Source organism: Lissotriton vulgaris, chromosome 1_1 (genome assembly GCF_964263255.1).
Source record: "Lissotriton vulgaris chromosome 1_1, aLisVul1.2, whole genome shotgun sequence".
Taxonomy (NCBI): Eukaryota; Metazoa; Chordata; class Amphibia; order Caudata; family Salamandridae; genus Lissotriton; species Lissotriton vulgaris.
The window spans coordinates 1,331,246,243-1,331,269,790 of NC_141685.1; the positions used below are offsets into that span (position 1 = coordinate 1,331,246,243).

Genomic DNA, 23,548 nt, shown 5'->3' on the forward strand with positions numbered 1-23,548 from the left:
AGTGTTTTTGGACAGTTTTTGAAACATTTGACAACAGGAAAATGGATGACGGACCTCCTTGATTTAATGGTAAAACCCTTCTTTTCTGCAAGTCATATTGATAAGTCCCCAATTACTATTAGTTCCAACACTTCATCAAAACAGTTAGTAGGGTCCTTTTTTTTAAATGATACTTCTGGGTATTTCTATTAAATGTGTTTTTGGTCTCTTCTGTCTCCCACTGAGGTGATTTCAGTTCTTGCCCACTAATGTTTCCACGTTTTGCAGAGGCTAAAAATGGTGCAAATATTGTTTGTATGTTGTCACTTTTTTCAAATTCCTAACCACTTTCTTGCCATCTTCATCTCCTGCCCCCCAACTTATTATGGTGGTAATAATTTCAAATGTGGCACCAGTGTGTGGAAAAACACAGCAGCAGCACACTATGGTATTGTGTTCTCAAATTATGCCTAATGGAGGCAGCCCTACCCAGTTGTAACAAAGGGTGTCCTCGTCTTATGCTCATAAATAGTTTCTTACAGGGTGAGTTGTTCTAATCATCACATGTGGTGCGAGGGACCCTGGTGCCATGGTCGTCCGAAATCCAAATCAGCATGGTTTGATTGGTCCTTTATAATAATGCTTTAATGATCATCCTGGTATTGCACATACCTTTTTATTTCCTGCGACATATGTTGCAGAGATATTTTTTAATTATTTTTTCCTTTTAAGGGAAGCCTTGACTCCCGTGTGTTCTCCTCGTCCCAGTGACAGTTTCTTAATTATTTATTTTCATGGATTTGTGCATATAAGGGATTGTGAAGATGCTGACATTCTGACCAAACGTATTTATTGGTGCAAAGGCCCCACATGCCTGTCGACACTTCACCTTTCCCTGTTCTGTTCACTGTCTATTACTGATTTTATTGCGATATCTTCAGGGTATTTAAACATTTACAGAAATCACATGTTCACTGATTTATTTTAAATACTGTTCTATGCACTGTCTTCAAGGCAGTACATGGTCTGGGTCCAAAACCCCTCCAAAACAAATTCATATGGTATGAGCCCACACGGACCCTCCGCTCCTCATCCTCTAACCTCATTAGCATACCTAGGATCAGGAAAGCTACTCACGGTGGCAGAGCCTTTAGCATTGCGGCAGCCCATCTCTGGAATAGCCTTCCTATTGAAATTAGAAAAACAGGTGAACTGATGCCTTTCCGCAAAAAGGTAAAGACCTGGCTCTTCCCTAAGGCCTAACTGCCCCAAGAGTATTTTGTTCACTCCCCCCATCCTGCCCCTTGATGCTCAGTTCTTAGTCACACTTTTTTCATGGCGCCAGGATGCCCGTAGGGTTGCAGCACGCTCTAAAAATGACATAAATAAATAAAATAAATAGCTGTAACTTTGTTTCTGTGCACTTCTTTAATGTACAGGTGAGTTGGCCATGCTAGGATTATAACTCCTGACCTGCAGTTAACAGCAGATGTCAGTGACGGGTCTGTAGCTTTCTGCGGCATATTACCCACAGGTAGTTTATGTTTAGTCTGATCAGTCCGCGTGCCAGCTCCCCGTGCAAAAGTTCTCCTGTTCAGCTTGCCCGCAGACCGCTACCCTCTGCTGCCTGTCTACCTGCTGACCTCTTTTTGTGCCCCCTCTGCTCTTTTCTTGCTCTGTTTTGCCTATTTCTGCTAATTTTTTACTGTCTTCTGTTCTGCCTTTTCTGCTCTCTGTTCTGCATTTTCTGCCCTCCCTTTTGCCTTTTCTGCTAGTTTTTCCACCCTCTGTTTTGCCCTCTTCTGCTCTGTTTTGCCTTTTCTGCCCGTCTTTCTGCCCTATGTTTTGTCTTTTATGCTCGTTTTTCTGCCCCTTCTGTTTTGCGTGTTTCTCTTAGTTTTTTGCCTCTATCCATTTCCTGAAGACCTGGCTTTTCGACTGAGACCTTGCACCCCAGTGCCCTGAGACCCCCAAGGGTAATAGTCCAGCGTTCTACAAATGCTTATTGATTGACCGAACCTTGCAAATAAAGCTGTTATGCAGTCTAGGTTTTACCCCCGTACCACCACACAGAAGTTTCCTATTTGTTTTCGGAGGGTAATTATATATGTACTTCTATTTAATGCACAATATGTTTATCCATGGCCTGACTTCTTGGTGGTAAAGCTCTATATACTAAATGATAAGCATTTAACCATAGTTCTCACAGAAAGAACAGAAGTCATCACAGAGATGTAGATATTGTTAGGACAGAGAGATCCTAGTTTGCTACAGTGACTCCTTGAACAGTTATGTTGTCATTGTTTTGTAGACGGTAAGACTTTAAGGCGATGTTGCTGCACTATAAACATTAGGAGCAACTTTGAAAGACGTGCTAGATGTATTTGTGCGTTTTTTCAAAACACAGTCCTTCAAGTAGGGTTGACATTGGGCACACGTGTTCCCAATCCCATAGTACTTGCTGTTTCTTCTATAGTGCTGGTCAATCCTTGTGAAACCACTGCACCCCTGTTGACTAGTGCGTTGGCTCTTTTACGTGCTGCTCTCCAGAGCTTGATATCACTTACATGTAAAGGACAGTTGTATGGTACAACACTTTTTCTGCATTCCTACGCACTCACCGTAGTAACCCTGGAACGCTCCATGGTTACTTAAAAGGTGCTATCTTTAAATTTGTGAAATAAAAAATCAATTTGTGCAGATTATGCCAACGTATTTTTATGGTCCATCCCACTCTTTCAGACTGGCAGCACTTCTGTACTAGCTGATTCATTTCAGTGGCAATCTCTACCACTATGTATGACTCATACTGTTATACATGAACGCTTAAAATATTGACTAGTGTTGTTTGCTAAGCTCCTGTTTAAATACAAGCAAGTGCTGCTGATGGACAAAGACATAGATCATGTTTAAAACATATGCAATGCCTAACACTGTATCTACAAGGTCGACCTTGTGATGCCCAAGTTGTACCTGTTGGCATTATCATGCTTGTAGCTCTAGGAGGTGGCAAAATTCACACTTGAAATCAAATTAATCTTTTTTTAAAAAAACCTATTTTATTGAGTGTCAAGGTACATAAAGGGCTGTGGCCCGCTGTATACATTTTGAACACAAGATATATCAGGAGTACCAATATATGCATGAAGCTGTAACCCATGCTAAACCTGCAGGCAAAACAGTATAAACATGGCACAGGTAATCTCAGACCCCATAAAACGTATTAAATCTGGATGTATGCGAGTACAGACAGAGCATTATGTTGTCTGGGCTGTTCAGGGACCAATCAAGTATGGGAGGGCAATCTTATTAGGGGTCTATGAATGGTAAGGGAGGTAAGTCTATACCCAGATAAACCGCCCATCGGGACCATATTTTCCTGTGTTTCTGGGGACAGCCCCGGACCTGGAAGACCGCAGTCTCTGCTCCCATGCATCTAGCAAGGGCCTTCTTCCATCTGCTGATTGTTGGAGGGGACGTTCCCTTCTACAGTTTGGCAATGTCTCGTTTGGCGAGAGTGAGGGCTAAGAAGAGCAAGTGTTGCTTGTACCTGTTCCCACCAATCCCGTCGGTACTATGAAGTAGGAATAATCTTGGGTCAAATGGGAGGTCCCAAGAGAGACCCTGCGCCAGAATGACTGCAGTTCAATACAGCTCCAGAATGTGTGTAGGTAGGTCCCCTCCTCCCTCTCACATCGAAGACACACTGGGGACTGGATGGCACCCATCTGCCATAGGCGTGATCGAGTGAAATATATACAGTGTATATATTTAAGTTGGATGAGACAGTAGCTTGAGGACACCTCTGCGCCCCGGGGGCTGGCCAGGGCTTCCGTCCAGTCATAGTCAGTCAGATCAGTTAGATCCACGAGCCATGCCGTCCTCGTCTTATGCAATGTTGTGCGGGTGTGGGTGGTCCGTGTCTGGTATATCTGACGTATCTTATGTGCCCCCAAATCCCCCATTAGCAGGCGGCCCTCAAGGGGATGAAATTCTTGGAAGGTGTTGAGTGAGTGAAGAAGGGGGGTCGAGTGCATGCCTCAACTGGAGGTATTTATAAAATTGTGTCTTATTCAGCTGAAAATGAGTCTGCAGCTGTTGACATGATTTGAGGGTAGTGCCCTGCATGACATCTCCCAGTGTAGATATACCTAACAAATCCCACCTATGAAAACCTAATAAAGCCACAACAGGGCGTAGGTATGTGCCATGCTATAGCTGAGTCGCACTCATCAGGCGGCCCTACCACCCCATCTGTCGGACCGTATATCTCTACAGCCGAACTACGGTTCTGCTGGCGAGAGGCAGGAAGTCTAAATTCACATGACTATTTAAAAGCTGGAGGAGGGGGGTGCGCTCCATTGCCATGTTCTCGTCAAATGTATCTTTTGAGACCCATTTCTGTCTGTTTCATCTTACCCCGAACTTCTGACCAAATTTCATGTCCATTTACTGGGTCAAACTCATGCACTTGCACGTGTTAATATTTTTGGGAACGTTTCTTGAACATTTGCAAAACAGCCAACAGTGTTATCAATGGAAAAAAACTTCTATTGTTCTATTGTCTGAATTACCAGTGGTTGCTATAGCAGACAATGAACATGCATGAACATTTTTATTTTATTTTCTAACGAACCAAGTGAAAAGTGCATTTTGCCCTCCCCACGTCGATTTCATAAGGCACTATTCGAAGTCTTTCCGTTTGGGTCCAAATAGAACAAATATAGCAACGCTGTCCCCCCAGAGACCAGAATGTCATGGTCATGTGCCTCCTGGAACTCCGCCTCCTTGCTCACGGACGAGCGGTCCATTGCATCAACATCAAGCCCATTGGCAGTTGTGATTCCATGATCGCATTTCGCCAGGACGTGTATGTGCAGCCCTTGCTGTTTGGAGTAATTTAAGGGGCACCCTGACCTTGAGAGTACATAGATGTCTGTTCCGTAGTCCAATTTATATCTGTTTATTTTAATGCATTTAAAATATTTTGTAGAACGTTCTACACGCAAGAGCAGGGCTTTAAGTGGGCTGGGTCTCACCGGTGCTGAGCACCGCCTGTTTTTTTTAAAGGAGCCTCGAAATGGGCTCTATCAGGCTCTGTTTTTAAGTCTCGACCTGCGAAAGACTGCGCACATGCGCAGTCGAGCTGGCGAGATTTAATGATATTCAGTACATTTCACTAGGAAGGTTAAGCCCCGCCCCTCTTTTCCATTGGCTGGCGTCACCGTTCATGCTAAACGGTGGCCAGCCTTTGGAGAAGAGGTCCCAGTGACGTTCTTATTTCTCTTTTAGCCCTGTCCCTTTCAGACTGGATTCCTTTACTTACTGCTGTGGTAAAAGCTTTCTTATCTTCTGTTTCGCCCCATAAAGAAGATAAAGCTTTTACCACAAACATAAGTCAGGCCAAGCCAGTCTCAAAGGGATGGCAGAAAGAGAGCAATCTGTCTGTTATGGCAAGCACTTGTTTTCTCAAGTGAGAGAGAGGCTTCAGAGACCGAATACCTTAATTCCCTTAATAATTGGTATGTATCCCGTGTGACAGTGTACCCATGCTTCTGTGTTTGTGTGTGTGCGCCCGCACACACGGTTCATGTGCATAAACAGGTTTATTTTCCGTTCTGGCAATGTTACCACTTTCCTGAAATATTCCTTTGACACCTGATCGTCTATGGTTTAGTTAAGCTGCTGAAAGTAGTAATTACAGTGTATTATACCACCTCTTTCTGAGAGGTGCTTGCATGCCTAAAACAAGCCACTATTTGGGCTCTCTCCAGCGTTTGCTGGGAAAAGAGCGCTCTAACCATCTTGGCATTGATGCGGGCTTCGTCAGCGAGAGTCACTTGTGCATGGGTTCACTGTACCACGCATGTGTCTGCTGTGAGTTCCCTCCTTACAAGACACGATGGTAGCGCAGTTCTGGGATACTGTGATGCAGGCAGCGCCTTAGAACACCTGTGATGCGAGCAGTGCCCTTTTGAACGTCTGAAAGTGTGCACTTCGTGACCGCACCGTCCTATGATTGGCAGTACAGTCTCAGTCTGGCTGCGGGAGTGTTTCAGTGCCGAGAGCTGCATGGCTGTCGAGCTGGCTCACAGGGGTGGAGAGGGTATCGAATGGGGGCTGTGCCCATGGGTGGCCGCTCTCTCTCAGGGCGCCTGGTGGGTTGATGGAGCTCGCGGGCGGTGGGAGGCCTGCAGTGTCCAGGCTCCAGAGAGAGGTAAACGCTGCTGTGTGAGGCGGCGGCATGTGAGACAGGGTGACACACAAAGCCGCCAGCTCCAATCTCAGGCAGGGCAGGCAGGACACGGCGTGCTTTGTGATAAACAGCACATGCTTGTAATTGGTCTTCGGCTGGGAGGGGAAGTGGCGCAAGCCTCTTTGGATCTCAGCTTTTAATAATTTTTTTCGACCTTTTATCAAGCTGGGGGCAAGCTAAGTCCGTTCAGAGTATTTATTACACTCACTGCGAGGGGTTGGGGTGCACAGTACGTATTCGTATTTGCCCTTGCGGGGGCTGGGTGTTACTATTGTTCATTACACATACCTGTGAATGAGAAACCGCTCTGCTAAACCAGATATTTATTTAATTACATTCATTGCATCCAACTCTCTCTATCTAAATTGCGCTAGTGTCACATGCAACCAGAGTCCCTCTGCACGTTTGGACCCACACAGACCCCCCACTGCTGCAGTGTGTAAGTCCAGCCTCCCTCCCGTGGACTGACTGGGTCTATCTCGACGACAGGCACAGGTCTTTAGCAGTGTTTTGGGTGTTCCTATTGGAGGCGACTGATTCAAACCATGGGGGCTAGAGATATCATGTCCCTGTCGTAACCCCCGTCTCCCCCACCCCCACACCGCTTTTGGGCTTGCTCTGCATGCAATAGACTGCAGCGTGAAGTTGCTTGAACTGCTCCTCTGCTTTGCAAGCTGAGTCCTACCAACAATGTGCCCACTGGGGTTTCTCACTGTCCAGCGCAGTCGCTATGCTAAACACAGACTTTTAGCTTGCATGTTTTTAAGCCACAACCTTAATTACATCGGCCACTCTAAGTAACTCTGTTTTAATCACTCAATAACCTTGGATAAACACCTTTTGCAGGAGGTTTATGAAACTTCAGTGGTTTTATCTATGGATAGAATTAACTTTGCGTCGTAGGGTACTACCTTGATCCCAAAAGGTTCTATCAATGGTGCTAATGGGGCCACGTAAGCACTTAATGGAGTAGGCATCAAAGATGGTCCCTGAGGGGCCCCAAATTTGTATTTTTTACTTCCTGACGAAAAATGGGATAAAGTTACTATTTGATGTTTACAACACAGGAAAGATGGAATCCATTTTAATGCTCGGCTGCAATATCCACAGGAATCGACTACTTATGCATGAAAGATTCACTAACTGGTAAAACGCTGGTGCAAGACCCAGTCTAGGGTAAACATCTCTCAAAGGTAAATGGACTGCACACAAAAGACAGCATCGCCAAAGACAGCCTATGCTTCTACATAATCCAGTGAACACCTCGGCCATTCCACATGGCACACACATGAACTGATGCCCAAAAAACATTCAGGGATGGGATCAGGACCAATAACATGGAGACCACCAATAAACCTAAGGACAATCCTTTGAATCTCAGTCGAACTATCACCTGTATACAACTGAGCTGCATTATTGAGTTACTTTAAATCCCCATATTTACGGACACTATCTCAGCCGCCGTCATTGATATTTCGTCTAAATCTCGTATTCCACTCTTAACCTATCAAAGATTTGAAACTCCCAATGGGGACATTGATCTCATGAAGGTAAACTTGCTTAGTGAAATCCCTTTAAATGTCACCACGATGGCTCAGTGAGTTATTTTCTACTGACAGCTGTGTCCCGAAGGTTACATGTTTGAATTTTGGCAGGCCCACTTCAGCATTTGGTTTTTCCAAGATTGATAAATGAAGTGCTGTTAAATTGAGCAGTAATATTGCCAGCTCTGCAAAGCAGGTAAAATTTCAGTAGCAAGTTTTATATAAAGTTTAGCATTATTAAATAGAAGAAACACAAGCTAGACCTAGACTTGTGTTCCAGCCACTACCCTTTCATCTACGCCGACCCTATCACTTCGCAAAATACTGTAACCGCCTGTAACAATACAGCCCAGAGTGCATATTGACCAGTATTACTTTATTCAGGCCTACCATTCAGGCCTCATCTGGGAGAATTGTGAACCTGGAGCTATCCAGGAAATGGACACCCTGTAAACTTCTCACAAAGGAGTTCCATGGAGGCTGGTTCTTCTTGATCTTACCTGGTCTCCCACTGCGTGGCTCACCGGGCATTCCACACTATCCTCACTTCACCAATGAGTATCAACGTTACTTTCGTAAAACTAATTTCCTTTGTAGTTTTCGCCTGCAGACCGCTTTTAACTGATTGTCAATGTCCTGTTATGTACATTATGAATACAGACAAACTTGACATGTTGTTTCGGGTTAGAGACAAGAAGTTGTAGTGTTTTTGTCCACTTCTTAAGTCAAGTAGGTTCAAACCCCTGCAACACAAACACTTTTGGTATCAGGATTGCGTGCTGCTGAGGTAAAATAAGCATCTTCAAGTATAGCATGCTCAAAGTTGTGAATATGATTCATTATTGTAAGCCTTTGTTTGGGCAAGTGCTCTTAGGGAATAAAGTGAGCTGCTAGCTCAGCTTGTATTACAGACAGTGGTTCCAATATAAAAATGTGTACTCATGTTTGCAAAACTTAACATTTGAGGCTATTTATAATGCTCTTTGTTTATAATTCCGCAAAAACTATGTAAGCTTAGAGATTGCTTGCTTTCTAATTAAAACACCCCCAAAAAATGTGCAACTTTAGAGAAAAAGTTGATCAAGATAGTCAGTTTTTATAAATTATCTTGAAATTTTGAAGGGTAACTTTAAATACAAGTATTCTTAAAACCTCATTAAGTAAAGCTCGTTTCAAAGGTGAATCATTGTAAAACCATTTTTGTCAACTCGCAAAAAAATTAAGTAAGCATCCCATTCTTAAAGTCACAAAACTGCACCCTCACGTCCGTGACACTGCAGGGGCGCAGGTTTAAGACTTTATGGATCTCACTAGAATCGACAGAAGTAGGCCTGTCATCCAGCAATATTCGCAGGGCTTCAGGCAAACATGTAGAAAACTTTTGTGAATTCCTTTATTGCACCAGAAAATATATACACATATATTTGCTTATGTGAAAATTGGCTAAGCAAGTGCAAATTCACTTTTTCAAACTTTTTTGTTAACTACTTACCTTGGGGTAAAATTTCTCAAATTTTGGTTGTTCGCAAACTCACAAAGCATTCCAGCATGATAATTTCCACTTCTCCCATACTTTCAGCCCCTTTGAAAAGCTTTGCTCACATGAAAAGCTTCATGCGAGTAAATCCTTTAAGGGGTGCAATCCAAGAGTCAGGCCATGCCATTGTGCTTCTGATCTGATCTTTTAGAGCGTTAGTATAAGTGTACAATATAAATGTCCAATCTTTGATGCCGCACTTCTATATGTTCAGCTGTGACACCTTTTGTGAATTTACATAGGGCTTACAGTAAGCCCGGCCATTGCTTACCATTGGTTGTCATTATTTTCACTCATTTGCTTGCTCCTGTTGCTTGTCTTTACCCCCTCCCTTGTGTTTGATCCTTTTGTCTGGCTGACTTGCATAATTCGTTCACAATTAGGGAATACATTTTTTCTTTCTCAGTCACTCTATAAAGAGTTTGTGTTTTCCAGCTCACTCCTTAGAGTGCCTCAAATAATGCTCCTACCCTCCTGCTGCGTCACCCCAACTCAACCACCTTGTCTGGAGCCGCATAGCAACAGGCATATATATTTGTGCTGGGATATGGCTGAAGAGCAGACTTTAAGTGCTGTTTTTAGGTCTCGCCTGTCGATGCGCATGCGCATCGAGCAAGGCGAGAGTATTGCGAGTTATCCACACTTTATCTGCACTGCAAGGAATCGTGGCGATTCCTTGCAGTGCCCGTGACTTTTAAGGTCAATGCGCATGCGCATTAAGCTTATGCGCATGCGCATTGACCTTAAAAGTCACGGGCGCGTGCATGTCCCCTCTCCGCCCCCTCCCCCGTTCCGCCCCCTCCCCTGTTCCGCCCCCTCCCCTTCCCGCCGTGTCGCATTTCTCCTCCCCCCTCCCCTCTCTTCCCTCCGGCTTGTTTGTTGATTTGACCCGCTCCGCCCCCTCCCCGCCGTGTCGCATTTCTCCTCCCCCCTCCCCTCTCTTCCCTCCGGCTTGTTGGAGCTGTGTACACACTCATTTCCTTCTGTCCACGTTTGATTCCATTTCGAAACAGCACATTTACACATACAAAGCATCTTATTTAAGCAGTCCCCTGGCACACATTTCCATATCTTCTGCTTGTGAGCAACGTTCTTGTTTGTTTATTTTATCCTTTTCCCATCTCTACCCGGTCGGAATCTCTTCCTCCTCTTCTCTCCTTCTGGAAGGGCCTCTCCGATGCCTTTCTCTTCTCTCTGTCTCGCCTCTTACCTACCCCGCTCGTCTCTACCGTTCTCGCCTGTGTCTCACACTCTCTCTCTCACACACACACACACGCACACACACACAGACTCTCCCTCTCTCTCGCTGCCTGTTTGCATGAACAATCCTTATTCCCCGAGCATGCTCCGTCTATTTATAGCGGGCTCCTCCCCCGGTTCTATTTCAGTCTTGCTGGGCCTTGCAGGCTGGTTGTTTGGCAGTAGCAGGGAGAGCCCTGGATGCCGGCCTCTACGTGCTTGTCTGGCGGTGAAGCCCCTGTTCGGTGGGGGCCCTCGCAGTGCCGCCTAAGGATGGCTCTTTGATATCCCCCCCCCCCTCCCGCCCCGCCATCATGCCACACACACATCCCAGGCCTTCGCCAGTGGGAGGGACGATGCCCATCTAGATCCACCCACGGTGTCGCAGGATCTTGCCGTGGCAGTGACTTAGTGTCTGTCTGCACACAGCTGGACTACGCACCAGGGCAGCGCAGTCATGTCCCACCTTGTCTCTATCTCTTACTCGTGCTTCATGTGTCTTCCCCTCTTTTCTGTGTCTCCTACCTTTTCCTTTCCATTGTCTTTCTCTGTTTGCCGCCTTCTTAGCCTCTTTCTCGTCATTGTTCTCTTTGTCCTTTATTCCTGTTCTCTGTGTCGTGGTGCGTGCAGACGTGATCCCCGAGTGGATAGGAAGGTAAGACGAAACACACCCCCTGACTGATACAACGTGCAGGCATTGCGTGAAATACACTGACATCCTGATGTTTCGTTCTAACTTTGTATTGTGGCCTGCAAGACGCGCTCGTGTGGGATCCTTTGCTGTGACTACACTGAAGCGCGTGTCCTTTTCATCTCTCATCCTCCTATGCTCACCTCACATGCCCCCCTCTGCTGCCCTCTGTGGTTCACTCTTGTGCCCTTCTCCCCATGCTTACTGTTCTGTCATGAGCTTTTCTCCCCTACACCGTGCTGCTATCACTCCTCACACTCTGCCTTCTTCCTTTCATCATGTGCTTCTCTTGCCGCCCCTGTGTTGCCCCCCACCCCTGTGTTAGTCTACCTTGTGCACTGATTTCATCACCAGCTCTCCCCTCTCGGCCCCCTCCCCTGCCCGCCGTGTCGCAATTCTCCTCCCCCTCCCCGCTGCTTGGGCCTCCACCTCGGTTGGGAGCTTGACATCCCCCACTCCCAGCACGTCGTGCTTGTACTTGCTCACAAACTGCTCCATTTGCTTCACCTCGCCGGGGGACAACTCGTGGCATTTCGAGGGGTCCTAGTCGTGAGCTGGCAGCTGCTTCGCCAACTGTTTCTTCCTGTACTGCACGCCACCCGAGCAGGCCACCGGCAAGAGGGTGAAGGTGGAAAGTGCTCACAAGCCAGCGATGTTAAATGAATTACGTCAATTGTATTACATTACTGCAGTATAGTGCTTTCCAATCCTTTGAACGGCCAAAGTGTGTAATAAGCCAGCAGACTGCAACAAAGTGTGTTCTAGTACAAAATAACAAACAGCCACTGAAATTCAAGAGGTCTACGACTTGAGCGTGTTTCTATTAACGGAAATACAGAAATGTCATTCCCACACTCCAAATGCAGAAAGAGTACAGCAGAGTGACCTAACCGCACCTCAACATTAAAAACACAAATTCATTCATTCTCGCTCTCTCTCTCTCTCATATATTCACTCTCATTCTCTCTCTCCCTCCCTCTCTCCTTAAAGCTCTAGCCCGACCTAATACTTCGGGGACAACACTGTTATCCTGGGCTATCAGTTTAACTCCAGAAGGTTAAATTTGCTCGGTAGACCTGCAAAAAAACTGTGTGCTTACAAACAGGACACATCTCAGTATTTAGAAGGCTGCTGATTTTATTTTAAGCCAGCATTTAAGGTGTATTCAGAGCATGGGGAAAAATTCAAAGCCAAATCCACGCAACGCCACTCACTCACCCACGCAACGCCACTCACCCACGCAACGCCACTCACCCACGCAACGCCACTCACCCACGCAACGCCACTCACCCACGCAACGCCACTCACCCACGCAACGCCACTCATCCACGCAACGCCACTCACCCACGCAACGCCACTCACCCACGCAACGCCACTCACCCACGCAACGCCACTCACCCACGCAACGCCACTCACCCACGCAACGCCACTCACCCACGCAACGCCACTCACCCACGCAACGCCACTCACCCACGCAACCCCACTCACCCACGCAACCCCACTCATCCACGCAACCCCACTCATCCACGCAACCCCACTCATCCACGCAACCCCACTCATCCACGCAACCCCACTCATCCACGCAACCCCACTCATCCACGCAACGCCACTCATCCACGCAACGCCACTCATCCACGCAACGCCACTCATCCACGCAACGCCACTCATCCACGCAACGCCACTCATCCACGCAACGCCACTCACCCACGCAAGCCGCCACTCACCCACGCAAGCCGCCACTCACCCACGCAAGCCGCCACTCACCCACGCAAGCCGCCACTCACCCACGCAAGCCGCCACTCACCCACGCAAGCCGCCACTCACCCACGCAAGCCGCCACTCACCCACACTGTGCAGTGCACAATAGGTCTCAACACCTCACCATCACTAACACTCAACACCTCACCCTCACTAACTCTCAATACCACAATCACCCTTCCCCTCACTCACCCTCAATACCTCGCCCACACTAACACTAAAACACTCAATCGCCCTCACTCTTACTCTCACTCACACTCTACACCTCAGCCTCACGCTCAATAACGCACCCTCAACACCTCACCCTAACACCCTCAACACATCACCCCCTCAACATCACTCGCCATCACCCTTAAACACTCACCCTCAACACCTCACACCCTCACCCTCAAATCCTCACCCTCAACACCTCAACTTCACTCACTCTCAACACCTCACCCTCACTCACTCACCCTCAACACCTCACCCTCACTCACTCACACTCAATCACCCTCAACACCTCACCCTCAACACCTCACCCTCAACACCTCACCCTCAACACCTCACCCTCAACACCTCACCCTCAACACCTCACCCTCAACACCTCACCCTCAACACCTCACCCTCAACACCTCACCCTCAACACCTCACCCTCAACGCCTCACCCTCAACACCTCACCCTCAACGCCTCACCCTCAACACCTCATCCACCCTCACCCTCAGTTACCCTAAACATCAATCACCCTCAACTCCTCACTCACCCTCAGCACCTCACTCACCCTCAACACCTGACTCACCATCACTCACACTCAGTCACCCTCACTCACCCTCACTCACCCTCACTCACCCTCAACCCCTCACTCACACTCACTCATCCTCACTCATCCTCAACACCTCACCCTCACCCTCATCCACCCTCAACACCTCACCCTAACTCACAATAACACTCTCTCACCCTCACCCTCACTCACTCTCACTCAAACTCACCCTCAACACCTCACTCACCCTCAACACCTCACTCACACTCAACTTCTCACTCACCCCCACCCTCACTCACCCTCAACACCTCACCCTCACACAGTGCAATAGGTCTCGCAGGATTTTTAGTTAAAGCTTTTACATTTGCTTTTTGCTTTTTTGATTTGTAAATCTTTTGCATTGCCTACAAAAAAATAAAATGCTAAAGATTTACAACAAAAAATATATAAACAATTCTAAAAGCACTAACTCTAATGCTGCGAGACCTATTGCATTTCTAATGCTTGTTATTTGATGTCCTGCGTTCCACATATTGCATGAAAGCACAAGCCACACAGGCTTTATGGCGCAGTGAGGAAGGCCTCCTGCTGCAACTGATGTCTGAGGCAGAAGGTGTACTTAGCAGGACACATAACCAAGAAGCCCACAAATTTACTTGGCTGGGTTACTAGGGAGGACTAAATGACTGAATCCTGTGGAAAATAAATAAGGCCTTGGCAAGTATTTCCCTTTACATTTTAACACACCATTGTTATTACTAAATTCTATCAGGAGTTTTCTGAGTGAAAAGTATTTGAAAAATAAACCAAGCCATTTATACAGAATATGACCATTGAATTCAGCCTACAGCTTGAGATACCATAAGATGTGTTTGCTATTCCTCCAGTATTTTGAAATATTGTTTTTATATATATATATTTTAACAATTGTTCAGAGACAAACACTTAATAAGCCAACAGTTTGGCACCCACATTCTAAAAGTTGAGATCTTTAGGCATAGTTAGTGCTTGTTTCTTTCTTTTTTCAGCACTCCGTGGGTGTGAATGTGCTTTAGTGCTGATTCCCCACTACCAGTTCAATATTATTAAAGTGTTCGGTCTTTGAAAAAAACATTACACCCAGCAACATTTTTTACAGCACAGAGACATCCTAATAGAAATCACTAAAAGAATTTTAAAACAATTAATCCTAGTTCTACATTCGATGGATATTTAGTAAAATTTCAATTAAAATTGAGAAAACCATATCATAATAAAAACCGTGTTTAAAGCTGTGAATCTATGACAGCTCGTTATCCTTATACGTTTTTATAGTTTTCCTGTAATTCTAAGAAACTGTTTAGAATTCCACAGGATTTCAACCTATTTCATTTAAATACAGATTTAAATGGTTTACCCCCCTGCAGACTAGGGGGATTGAGGTCCCACCAGCAAGGTGATTACTGCTTCTCTGCTTGTTCGAATGTTCATGTTGTTAAATATTTCTTTTAATAATATCTTTCTTTCTTTTAATAACTTTGGGAATGCGCAGAAAATATGTTGGGGAGAATCATATTTATAATCGCACCGTCTACAATATTGCTTATGCCTTTGATCTTTCCACAAAGGGATGAGTTCCTTTGTTTTCCACATTCCAAAACGTAATCTCATAAATTGATGTTTTAAAGCCAATGGAAAAATAAGCTAATAAATATTCCTGAGGCTTCCTTGTACCATAAGAGCTGATCACCGTCCAGGCGTGACGTGTTTGTAGTAAAATGTTCGCGTCTATTGAATGCGACAGAAGTTTTCCCCACTAACACTCCAGGCCCCTTGCTTTGAGTTGCTTCCCCTTCCACGAGTTTATCTATTAGTTCCACACTTTTCCATGTGTTGTGTTTCCACTTGTGCCCAGACATGCTGTGGCTATGCAGCTGCCTGTGCTCTCCCTGCTTCTGTTCTGAATGAACAGTAGTATGGAGAACGCTGCCCCCTATCAGCAGCGGGGACGATTTCCACTGCTGGGCCAAAAACAGTAGAACAGGATCACAGTGCTGTAAAATCTCCCTGTGCTAGTAATGCACACTCTGTGCAAGGCGCTTTGAACCCGTCTCCCCAGGCGCAGATCACCGCGCAGCATAAAATGTACCTCTGCGTCCTTGCAGGTCTATGGTTCCTGATCATAACATTTTATACCAAACAGAATGATGGACACCAGACAGTTTAACTGCTTTTCGTTTGTGTGCAACGTTGTAGTTGTGTTTGTATAATCCATTGATTGTGTGTTGTGTGGCAGTTACTGTATTAGCCTGCTACTATTTCTTTGTGTGACTCAGTGAGCGACGCAGAGGTCTATGAAGCTGCAGGTGACTGACCAGCAGGATGTGTCTCTGACTGCATTTGTGTCCTTGTTTTATAAAAGTGAATGCCGTTTAGTTATGCGTTTGTGTTTCTGAAGGTTCTCAAAAGTTTCATTTTTGGTGGCAAAGTATGCTTCCTCTCATTGGCTGAATACAGAATTCGGTGGGCTTGTTGATTCCGAAAATACAGGTGAGGGCTGGCGTTTGGACCATATAACATTTGCTCAGTGAAAACTCTGTTCAGTGCGGGTCTGGGAAATACCAAAAAGCTGCTCTGCAGTTTTTCACACTCTGTTAATATCCGTTATTATTGGTAGGAGTCTGTGAGCACACGGTGTCTCGTGGATGGAGGTAAAGTTGTCTAGTGATTTGCAGTGCATTTAAGAGTAACCAGATCTCTACTTTGCTGTGTAGCTTTAAGTGTTTGTCTGGAAACGAAGTTATTTTTTTGAACCATTATTCCTTATAACTGGAGAGGTAGCCCAGTCTCACCCACTCCCTGGAATATTGTATTGTAATTGCATTTATATAGCACCTACTGCCCCTGATGAGGCGTCGAAGAGATTTTTTGGCGAGTAGCATGCTACTCCAGAACAATATATGCACCTGCATTGAATAGATATTGTAAAGGCTTCATAGAAGGCTTCTTCTGTAATAATTCCATAAAATGGAGGAGAGTGTCTGCTCCAGGGAGTAGGCCCTGTTTTCAGTTAAGACGTGTTGAAAACAATACATCAGCCTGAGGTCTCCACCTGTTTGCATATCCCACGTGAAGAGGCTTAAAAGGTCACAAAAGGTTTTTGATGCTTTTGGAAAATTAAAACGTATTGGTGGGACAGTTTTCTGGTTAAGATGTCTCATATTCCCCTTGTGAAAGACCACAGCCTCCAAATTGGATGCATTTTCTTTAAGGGACTTTATTGATAATGGTCATAATGTGAACAAAAGTCTGAGTGCTCATCTATACTTTTGTAAATAAGTTTTCTGGAGTGGGAGTGGCAAAGTAAACGTGTTCTAACTTGTCCTTTCAGGTGTGGACCCTGCGTTGCAGAAGGAGCACAGGAGTCAGACGCCTGCTCCCGCAGCCGCGCCCGCACAGTCCGGCTCGCGCTATCACCGTGCTCGCTCAGGAGGCGCCCGTGATGAACGCTACCGTTCAGGTAATGACTTCAGTGGCTAGCAGGCTGAGCATTTCCATTCAGTGACCAACTGATGTATCTATAAATCACCAGACCTATCTCCTTGGTGGTATTTTGCAAACATAATGATTATTTGTTAGATGCAATGAAGTCTGCACAAAGTAAAATAAAAAAAAACACAAGTTTGTAATTAAAGAAGATTTTCCTAAACTATTCATGTTAATTTCAATTTTTCTTTAATTTTTTTAATGTCACCTGATGTGCCAAATTATAAGTTTACAGAAAGTTTGCAAAGGGTATGAGTGGTTTGAGAAAAGCTATATTTAAGTATTACAATATTGGAAATATCTTGTGCACGTACCAGGTACAAATGATGGCTACTAGAATGTCATTTCTGAAGAGTTGACCTAATTGCTTTGGGGAGCAAGAACATTTGTACTGATGTAATCTTTCCATCTTCAGCTCAAGCTCAATCCTGCATACCAAGTTTGCATCTCAAAGGCCAACTTTTCCATTCAATTATGTATCACGCATATTATAGTAAAGCGGAGTAGCTTCCACATGCATCTGCTGCACAAACTTGTTTTATTACGAACACCGCATTTGTACCTTAAGTGAGAAGATTTATGACCTGAGTTTAACTTTTCTTAGTCATAACCTTGACCACGTGCTTAGGTCCTGAGTAGTCATCACATAGCGTTGAAAAACCACAATAACGCAGGTATCATACTTTGATTACTTAGGGCTAATGTTGACGCCAAGCCTTGCCTTGTCCATGCAGGCCCACAAAGCTGATTGCTCATTATTGCATTATTTGTCTCAAGTGCTAAAGACATAGAATAAAACTTTTTCAAAGAAAGCTGCTTAAGCAATTGTGATTTATAATATTAAGGCTATCAGATCAGCTTTACAAGGAGCAGAGATTTTGGGCTATGCTAACTGTAGCACACTCTCCTACTCCGAGAATAGGTTTATCAGGCCCCTATTTGCTCTCCCAAACAGCACTCCATTGGTCCTACTACACTCACATTTGGCATTCAAAAAAAATTATTTGAAGGTTGACCGTCGCCTATTATTGTATTGACATAGGATTTGGACCTCACCTTCCCTGGATGTGTAAAAGTGCCCTCTTTTTGCATGGTTGCCCTCACTTTTTGCTGAATTGCTGATGTACTTGGTGCAGGAAAAAGTGAAGAGTTGACATAGCACACATCCCTGTGTGCCATGCTCACAACCCACTGCCCTGGCATAGATCCTTCACCCCTCTAGCTGGGTTCACTATACCAGTGGTGAGGGTACAGGTGCATGAGCTCTGTACTCCTACAGTGTCCAAGCCAATTCTTTGACATTGTAAGTGCAGTAATGCTATTAAGAGTATATAGTGCTGGGAGTTTGTCATTGCAAACTCCACAGTACCATAATGACTTTACTGAAAACTGGGAAGTTTGGTATCAAACCTCTCAGCACATTAAACCCACATTTATGCCAGTGTGAGTTTTAATGAAAATTGCACACAGAGGACACCTTAGAGAGGCCCCCTGAAAAATGATCAAACACTAGTGTCGTGGCAGAGTAGCTGTTCTCCAGCTGACACCACCAGACATGTTTCTGGACCCCTTGGTCCAGAGCTTGCTGCCCTCGGGGGTCTGAAAGAATGCGCATCCTGGGACTAGGTGCCAAGCCTCCTCCCCCAGGATGGGTAGGGTCCACGAAGGGGAAGCTTCAAAGGCTTGCCACCTTTTGTGAGCTTCCCCAAACCTTTTGCTGCTTCCAGCAACTGGTCCCAACCAGTTCTAACCTTCACTTTGGGTGGGAGAACCAGCGGTAAAACCAAGTGAGGAAGGAAGGTGTGCCCACCTTTGCCAACTCGACCACTTGGGTGGGGGAGGCGAGGTGAAGCACAACTCTCAGTCCCCGCCATCTTGCAGATGTGGGGACCCAGCCAACAAGAGTGATACATATGCCCCCCCTCGCACTGGAGCGTGGCATAATAGGTGTTGTACCCACCCCAAGGAAAGGACCCCTTGGGCCCAACCTTTACTTAACTGTAAGGCCCCAAAATCTAGTATTTAGGGGCACCCTGAACCTTGCCTCCTCAGACAAGCAACGACCAAGAAGGAAAGAAGGACCGAACAGCCGTGCCGAAGCTAAGAAGAGGAGGACACCCACTGACTTGGCCCCAGCCCTACCGACCTGTCCCCACCTCGTACCTCAAGAAGCAAAACTCCGGTGTGTCCTGCAGCCAGCCACTTTAAGAACCCAGAGGACCTGTCCTTCCTTCCAAAGAAAAGACTTTGTCTCCTGTGAACACCGAATTTTTTCACCAACAGGCTCTGGCTCCAGCCAAATCTGCGAGTCTGCACCACTCTGCACCTGTCGCCAACGGCCGAGTTCGAGTGGCCAAATGAATAGGACACATTACAACGCAAACATTTACAACACATGCTTTTACAATGTGGTTTCTACATCGCAACATCCGTTGCAATGCATGATTTTACAATGCATGCCATCACAATGTATTTTTTAGAAACTAAATTTACAACGCATTCCATTACAACGCATACCATTACAACACAGAATACTTTTAGGGCAACGGTAGGGTAAGTTCTGGCTAGTGTAGGGGTAAACATTACTGTTTCCACTCCAGTGAGTGCAACAGTAGGGTAAGTGTTGGATAGTGTAGGGGTAAAAAATACTATTCCTACTCCAGTGAGTGCAACAGTAGGATAAGTGTTGGATAGTGTAGGGGTAAAAAATTGTATTCCCACTCTAGTGAGTGCAACAGTAGGGTAAGTGTTGGATAGTGTGGGGGTAGAAATTACTATTCACATGTACCCCCAAAACCCGGACCCACCCTAAAATTAAAACAATACCCATTACTTACCTTGTAATGCGTTGTAATGGCATGCGTTGCAATGGCATGCGTTGTAGTGACATGCGTTGTAGTGACATGCGTTGTAGTGACATGCGTTGTAGTGGCATGCGTTGTAGTGGCATGCGTTGTAATGGCATGCGTTGTAATGGCATGCGTTGTAATGGCATGCGTTGTAATGGCATGCGTTGTAATGGCATACGTTGTAATGGAATGCGTTGTAACTGCTGCATTGTTCTGGCATGTGATGTAAAGGCTTTGTAATAGCCGCGTTGTAAAGGAAGTGCGTGGTAATGACTGAGTTGTAATGGATGTTTCCCGGCCCAACACCACGGGGAGGTCTCCCCTGCGATTCTGATCCAAGATCTGGTGATCTCTGGCCTTCTGCGAATCTCCCAGCGAAGCCTACAGCCTCTTTCTGAAGGATCCCTCCCCCGACCAGAGCTGATAAAAGAAACCAGACGCCTAAAGACTACCATGCACCCGAAGCCCCCAGGCCTTTGGTGGCCAAACCGACGGTGTACCAGCATCCCCATGCATCACAACTTACCTCTCCAACAGGTGGTCACCTTCAGAAGATCTTTGTCCCGAGCCTGCAGTCTTTCTTGAAACCGGAGAATCCCCATTGAAACGAGCAGGGCACCCGACGCCAAAATAGCACCCTGCACCCAGCCGCCCCTGCACCACTGCAGGTGCACTTTGTGTGCTAAACAGGATCCCCCTTTGCCCGGAGCCCAACACCAGGAGCTTTGCTCCCGCAACCCAGTGGCCTGCTTGTAAGCAGCCAACAACCGGAGGCCCCCTATCCCCCATTGGATAACATAGGGCCTCAGCACCCTGCACCCGGCCGCCCTAGTGCCGCTGAGGGTGTAACAAGAGTGCATCCTTGACCCTGGGGGAAGCCTTGTTCTAACCCCAGAAACTCAACTCTAAAGACGGAGTACATACCTGGTAACAGATAACTTCACTCCATATGAATCCATTGACTGTTTTTCTCAGAAAAATGTTCTTAGTGTGGAGTTGATTTGTATAGAAACATGAAAAAAACAACTGTGCCAAACTGATTTTACTTACCTTTTCTCTAGGATATGTCCCAGATTGATTAGGCATATCACACTGAGTAGAAAAAGTAACCTAAAAAGTAATTTGTACAGTATTTCAATACCTTGACTTACCTGTATTTAAAGCAACTGCATTTTGAACTTGCATTCACTTGTAAACACTGCATAATAATTTGCAAAGCATTTATTTCACTTACTGGTGCCAGGCTTGGCGCTAAAAATAAAATAACTTAATGCTATTTTTTTTGTTTGTTTTCTTGCAAGGAAATGCAGCAATACATAAATAGAAAGAAATCCAACTTAAATACATACGGCATACAAAACTGAAAAATTAAAGCAATATGATTAGATCCAGTCAGCAATAGGTGCCCAAATTTTCACCCCCAAAGCTCTTCTTTTGATCCCTTTTAACTTATAAATAGCAGACTCGATATTATACATAAACAATAGTTTTTCACGCCAAGTAAAAAATGAAGGAGGATCTGGATTAATCCACTCCCTGGTAATACAGGCTCTGGCTACCGCCATACATATAAATAAGAAATAAGATACTGGCTTTAATCTAGAGGCAGTGTGCTCAATACCCAATAACACCATCTCCGTGGTTACCGTAATATCACATTTAAGAACGACAGAAAGAAAGCTTTCAATTTGTTGAAAAAAAAACCCCTAAGTTTGGGGCAAGAAAAAAACATGTGCAAGTCATCAGCTGCGTATAACCCACAACGACTGCAATTCGTACCAGTGGTCGTACTCCACTTAGCAACCTTACTTGGAGTATAATAAAGGATTTCATCATCCCTGTAATCAAACAGTCTGAAGCACACTTAATAGAAAACAAAACCTCAATACCAGGGATACCTAATTTTTTGCCCATTTCGACTGACACTGTTCCATATCGTCCCCACATTCTTGAATCAGACGTAAGTAAAAAGAACCTATACGGGCTTTTTTTCTGCAAAAGTTCTAATAAAGGAATTTTTATCATTCTAGCTGAAGTGGTAGATAAATAACTCTGTAAAAAACTTCGGAGCTGAAGAAATTAAAAAAATCATTTCTTGCCAAAGAAAAGTTGTTCTCTAGTTCCTGGAATGAAGCAATTTGGCCATTAAAAAATAAATCACCCAAATATCGTAGTCCTTTATGCTCCCACCTAAAAATCTTTAATCACAGAAAATAGCTGGCAAAAGACCAGACGAAGCTAAGGGGGTATAAAAATTTAATTTGGATAGGCCCAGATGCTTTCGTACTTTTTGCCAGGCTCCGAAAGCTGCCTTCAGCGTCTTATACTTTGTTTTTTTATGGTAACTGGGCTCAACAACCTTAAGAAAACTACCTTTAACTTTCTCACCCATAATCATTTTGAATATCGTTGGCGTTTGACAAACGGGTATATTTACTCTATCTCCCATTATAAGAGGGCTAATAAATTGTAGTGTAGCCGCTAAATAATAAAATCAGAAATAAGGAACATTCCAACCCCCACACTCATTACTAAGTATCATTTTCTTGAGGGCTTTGCGATGGCGGTTATAGCCCCACAAAAACCGTGAGGTAGTCCTTTCTAAGTTTTTAAAACCGAGAGAGTGAAATTCCAACGGTATAGTACGGTACATATACAGCACTTTTGGTAGGATCAGCATTTTTAAGATGTTGAGTCTACCATACAATGATAGGTGTAAGTGATCTAAACGCTGTAACATAGTATTAATTTGTGCTATCACTGGGTTTATATTAAGTTCCGGTATTTTCTCTATGGGCAAAGAAATCTTAATTCCCAAATATGTGACCTCTGGGGTGGTAGAAATATTCGGAGGTGGGTTATCCTCTTAATGCTATTTTTGATTAAAAAAAAAAATCGGTCTGAGTTCAGTCTTTGAGTGTGTGACATCATTTGCTGATTGAGTGTGTACTACAAATGCTTACCCTCTGATAAAGCCTTACTGCTCTCCCACAGTACCACAAATAGAGAGTAAGGTGCTATCTACTTTTACCTCGGCCTACCTTTGGGGCTCCACTGGAATCTTTGCACGCTATATAGGTAACTGTAGAAGCACGTTGACTCTTGATTTTCTGAAGTTTAAGTTGTCACCCAGCTATGAGTACACAATCGATAAGATCACTCCCGCTGTGGCCAGGAAATTGTTCTTACAATTTAGCTATCTGTCTTTACAGATTAACCCCCAGATTCATCATTGTCATGTTTTGCGAGTCCTTAATAGTGATTATTAAGGAATCGCTATTAAAGACTCGCAAAACGGGATTCATGTAGAAATCACAATATTTATTGCGATTCCTACAGCTTCCTTATTTGCGATTCGCAAATAGCGAATCGCAAATAAGGAATGACTCCCCATTCATTCCTATGGGCCTAGGCCCATAGGAATGAATGGGGA

The 23,548-nt window shown here is 45.0% G+C and overlaps 1 protein-coding gene across 1 annotated transcript in view; it reads left to right on the forward strand.

Moving 5' to 3' along the window:
- DIP2B (DIP2 acetate--CoA ligase B (putative)) overlaps window positions 1–23,548 on the forward strand; it is a 792,630-nt gene that overhangs the window by 256,464 nt on the left and 512,618 nt on the right. Inside the window, exon 3 of the mRNA XM_086966287.1 lies at window positions 17,112–17,240. Coding sequence (XP_086822413.1) covers window positions 17,112–17,240 — 129 coding nt within the window. The remainder of the gene's footprint in view (window positions 1–17,111; window positions 17,241–23,548) is intronic.